Genomic DNA, 5,000 nt, shown 5'->3' with positions numbered 1-5,000 from the left:
CCTCCTACCACCTCACGTACACAAGACAAAACATAAACTCTTTCTAAAGTCTCTAAGTGGAAAGTTGGAAGCTGAAAACAGAAGAAAACACATTCTATAAATGACAAAATTATTTCGTTCTCTGCCAGACCGCCAGACCGCCACCCACCACTCTTAACATAGATAGATAGATAAATGACACTTCAAACCTGTAAATTCTCATAATCATTGCAATTCCTTCAGTGACGTGTCCTTTATCAGCCGCAAAGGTACAGCGCTTCCTAATGCGGCGATGATAGTGGTGGTGGTGTTGGTGGTGGTGATTACTGGTATTGATGATGATGCGAGGTAATTAGACTAACAAAGCGCCCAATCATGATGCCATACGTCACCGCTCGGCTTTCTAATTCTCCAAGTACAATAATTCTCATTGATATTGTTGTGAGCGTTAGTGTTCTCATCAGCATCCCTTTCCCTCCCACACACACACACACACACACACACACACACACACACACACACACACACACACACACACACACACACACACACACACACACACACACACACACACACACACACACACACACACACACACACACACACACACACACACACACACACACACACACACACACACACACACACACACACACACACACACACACATACACACACACAGCCAGTTAGCGCACCTGTATCACATTCCTACACACTATCCCAGCCAGCGAGACAGCTAGCTACCTATGCTCGGTCCAAATAGTTAATCAGACAGCCACACTCCTAGCTAACAACTAACCACACTCCCCTAGCAGTGAGGCACCTAACACAAAACACTAGCAGTAAAAGTGTTGCAGGATACTCAACCCTATCATTCCTATTTGGCACACCTTTCCTTAAACCACAAGCTACTTTGATGCATTTCCTTTCCTGATACACACGTCTCTAAGTCACATCAGATTCTAGAAAGCTATTTAATTTTTATTTATTTTTAGGTAAGAAGAGAAATCAGGCCAAGGGCAACAAAAACGATCAAACAAAAAAAAATAATAAAAGGGTCCACTTACATGCCAATCTCCGAGCAGGTCCATGAGTGTTAGCCAAAAGAATGGGATAAATGTCTTGAAGTCTCCCTCTTAAATGAGTTTAAGTCATAGAAAGATGGGAATATAGAAGCAGGTAGGGAGCTCCAGAGTTTTTTTTCTAATTCTCGTAAGTACTTAGAAACTGCCTTATCTTGTACCTTTAGTGTTGTGAATTCGATGCCGCAATGAAAGGGTTAAAGCACAAGCAGGGAGGAAGGGTGCGATTCCCGAAGGCTCAGTGTGTAGCAAGTCAATTATCTACCTTTATTGAACAGCACCTTTGATCATTTCCCCATAGCCATCCTTTCCCCTTCCCTGTCCCTGAGGCCTGCACTAATCTAGCCCTCTCTAACACTCTCCCTCTCTCTCCCTCTCAGGCGTGCAGGCGGCCATGTACGGATTACTCATCGAAAACTTCAGTGAATTTATCAAGAACGATTATGGCGAGGAGAAGTGGGAGGAGATACGTCGCGAGGCTGGTATCGAGCACATTGACTTCAGCACGCACAAAATCTACAGTGAAAGCCTCCTGCCGAAGCTGTCCAGGGCCGCCGTCACCGTCAGTATCCACGGGGAGGAGGAGGAGGAGGAGGAGGAGGAGGAGGAGGAGGAGTATGAGGAATAGGGGTTAGATGAATTAGAATTGTTGGTGCAAGTGTGTGTGTGTGTGTGTGTGTGTGTGTGTGTGTGTGTGTGTGTGTGTGTGTGTGTGTGTGTGTGTGTGTGTGTGTGTGTGTGTGTGTGTGTGTTGCTTCAGCTGAGGAGGAGTAATTGGTGATGTGATGTCTTTTTTTCAGTTAGTGGATTAGTATCTGAGAATGATATCATGTGGTAATTGGGCGTCTCTAAATCTGTAGTCTCTCTCTCTCTCTCTCTCTCTCTCTCTCTCTCTCTCTCTAAATGCCTCTTGTATTAGCTTTTTCTTTCTTTTATTCTTTTTGCTTCATCTTTCACTTTCCGACAGCCAATCAGGTATCGTCTTTTCAATCTTGCCTTTTCAGCATCTTTTTTTCTTCTCTTGGTGACTCAATCATTTAATCTTTTTTCCCCACCTTCTTCCTCCTTCTTAAAGACATCATCTATTGTATTTCCCTCTCATCAGTATCATCGTCATCATCGTCTCCATCATCATTCTTTTCATTACACATATTCTTCATCACATTCCCACTACATACATTCATACATACATACATACATACATACATACCTATATCATGTCCTATGCTTAGATACTATAAAGATTCCTATCCACAAGTCTGTCTCTCTGTCTGTCTCTCTGTCTGTCTGTCTGTCTGTGTGATTGGTTGTCTGTCTATCTTTCTATATATCTATCTGTCTGTCTGTCTATCTATTTGGCTGGTGTGTCTGTCTATCTGGTTCTCTCTCTCTCTCTCTCTCTCTCTCTCTCTCTCTCTCTCTCTCTCTCTCTCTCTCTCTCTCTCTCTCTCTCTCACGTCCTGCTCCTCGTTCTTGACCCTTCTGGCGTTCCTTCGCTTCCTTCATCATCCCCACACGTGCTCCTTCCACGCCATTCATCACTCTTTATTTTCCTTTTCATCCTGGTGTCCTTGCATCCACCATCTCTCTCTCTCTCTCTCTCTCTCTCTCTCTCTCTCTCTCTCTCTCTCTCTCTCTCTCTCTCTCTCTCTCTCTCTCTCTCTCTCTCTCTCTCTCTCTCTCTCTCTCTCTCTCTCTCTCTCTCTCTCTCTCTCTCTCTCCTCTCTCTCCCAGCTGTACTCAACACCTGTTTCCTAATTACTCTGACAGTCTATCATAATGTGTGATTTCACCGAATTGTACATTGAACAACAACAACAACAACTACTACTACTACTACTACTACTACTACTACTACTACTACTAGTTTTGTTGCTACTATTACTGCTACTACTATGAGAGATTGAACAGACTATGCATCAGCTGTCCTCTTGCTTTCACTGAGTAAGGATGCTAAGACGTGTATATTTCCACTGCTCCGCTCCCTGCTGCATCTCCATCCACCGACTCATCTCAACTCAATTCCCTCCTTTCCTTCTTTAGATAGACGCTAAGTTCCAAGTGACCTAAGCACTGGTCACTATTTCCTAGAAGCACACGTGATCTCACCATCTAACTAACTCCCTTCCCCACCCGCCCCCTCTCTCTACCACTCACTGTATCTTTTACTCTCTCCCCGTGCTGCAGGTTCTCGGGATCCCTAACGACGAGATTATGTTCGCTATGGGGAGCTTCTTCGTGGAGTTCGTGGGTCAGTACGGCTACGACAGGGTCCTCTCCGTGCTGGGCCGCCACGTGAGGGACTTCCTGAACGGTGAGGCGCCTCCTGACCCCAGTAACCCTGCCAGCCAGTCACCAATCAGACAGTCAGCTATCCCATTATACCCTTCTAAATAAGCTCGTGAACGACTGGTCCCTTTACCCTGCTAGTCCCGGTGACCCTGCCGATCCTGCCGACCCAGTGAATGTGATGTGATGTGTGTAATGTAGTGTTGTGTGTGTGTGTGTGTGTGTGTGTGTGTGTGTGTGTGTGTGTGTGTGTGTGTGTGTGTGTGTCGCGCCTCTCCCTGCATCGTAACCTCTTAATAATGCAAGGGATGATGTGTAGCTTGGTCATCCACTTCGTCCTCTCTTCCTCTCTCATCCTCCTCCTCCTCTTCTTCCTTTTTTCCTTCCTCTCCTTCCATATCCTTTTCCCTTCTCTCTCTCTCTCTCTCTCTCTCTCTCTCTCTCTCTCTCTCTCTCTCTCTCTCTCTCTCTCTCTCGGCAGTCAGACGCACCTCATGCACTCTCCTGCCTACTCTGATTCTCTCCTCTTTTTCTCTCCCTTTCCTGACAATCCTTCCTTTTTCCCATTGTAATTCACCTCGGTCGTCTGCTGGTCACCCAGCCAGTCTTCCCCATTACGGAGCGAGCTCAGAACTTCGGGTAGGACTGAGACCACATCAACACACAACACACACCTGGAAAGCGAGGCCACAACCCCTCGAGTTACATCCCGTACCTATTTACTGCTAGATGAACAGGGGCCACACACTAAGAGGCTTGCCCATTTGCCTCGCCGCTTACCGGGACTCGAACCCGGGCCTCTCGAATGTGAGTCGAGCGTGCTAACCACTGCACTACGCTGTGTGTGTGTGTGTGTGTGTGTGTGTGTGTGTGTGTGTGTGTGTGTGTGTGTGTGTGTGTGTGTGTGTGTGTGTGCGCATGTGTTTTACCTTGTATGTTTGAAGTGAAGGAACACACAACACTTTGGTCAGTCTTCAGAAACGCTTTGCTTCCTCACCCATACCACAATTCATTTCAAAGATCAGAATGACAATTAACCTAGGTCTCATGTTGATAATGTAGAAATCGTGTTAGTCTATCACTAGAAACGCAAAAAAAAGCACTGAACTCCTTCAATACTGGGACACATTTTTACCTTGAGATTTGTGTATAATTAGACCATTCTATTGACATCAAGAAAGGTTAATGGAGGTCAGAAGATTAATGGCCACCGTCTTCACTATTTTAATCCCCCACATAAGTTTCTAAAGCTGTATAAAATCACAAAATAGCAAGCAAAATGAATACAGAAATGTGTCATGATACTGAAGGGGTTAAAAAGCTAGCAGGCAACTTCAAATAAAGACTTCAAATGTTAGGGAAGCGGGGCAGAAGTGTTTCAGAATTGTACGATAATATTTTGCACTCCTAGGAACGCGTCATCACTTCAGGATTCGATTCTTCACCACAAGCTGTGAACCAACAAGTAAAGAAGAAACTTTTTGATGTGTGATTTGTTTTTAGATATTTTTTTCCCTGTTCTTGATTGTTGCTTTCAAACGGCTGGTGGAGAAGTGCTGGCCGAGTGCTGCAGTGCCCATTAAAACCACCCCATCTGTCATCTGTGTGTGTGTGTGTGTGTGTGTGTGTGTGTGTGTGTGTGTGTGTGTG

General features: G+C 45.3%; 1 protein-coding gene across 3 annotated transcripts in view; it reads left to right on the top strand.

Annotated features, from left to right (window-relative positions):
- Positions 1–5,000, top strand: part of LOC123517773 (soluble guanylate cyclase 88E-like) — a 172,869-nt gene that overhangs the window by 140,706 nt on the left and 27,163 nt on the right. For all 3 annotated transcript variants that reach the window (XM_045278211.1, XM_045278213.1, XM_045278212.1), the window contains 2 exons: positions 1,442–1,623; positions 3,249–3,375. In XM_045278211.1, coding sequence (XP_045134146.1) covers positions 1,456–1,623; positions 3,249–3,375 — 295 coding nt within the window. In that variant the 5' untranslated portion in view covers positions 1,442–1,455. The remainder of the gene's footprint in view (positions 1–1,441; positions 1,624–3,248; positions 3,376–5,000) is intronic.

This window comes from Portunus trituberculatus, chromosome 42 (genome assembly GCF_017591435.1).
Source record: "Portunus trituberculatus isolate SZX2019 chromosome 42, ASM1759143v1, whole genome shotgun sequence".
Classification (NCBI taxonomy): domain Eukaryota; kingdom Metazoa; phylum Arthropoda; class Malacostraca; order Decapoda; family Portunidae; genus Portunus; species Portunus trituberculatus.
The sequence above is the reverse complement of the archived record's forward strand: the minus strand, read 5'-3'. Positions and strand labels throughout refer to the sequence as shown.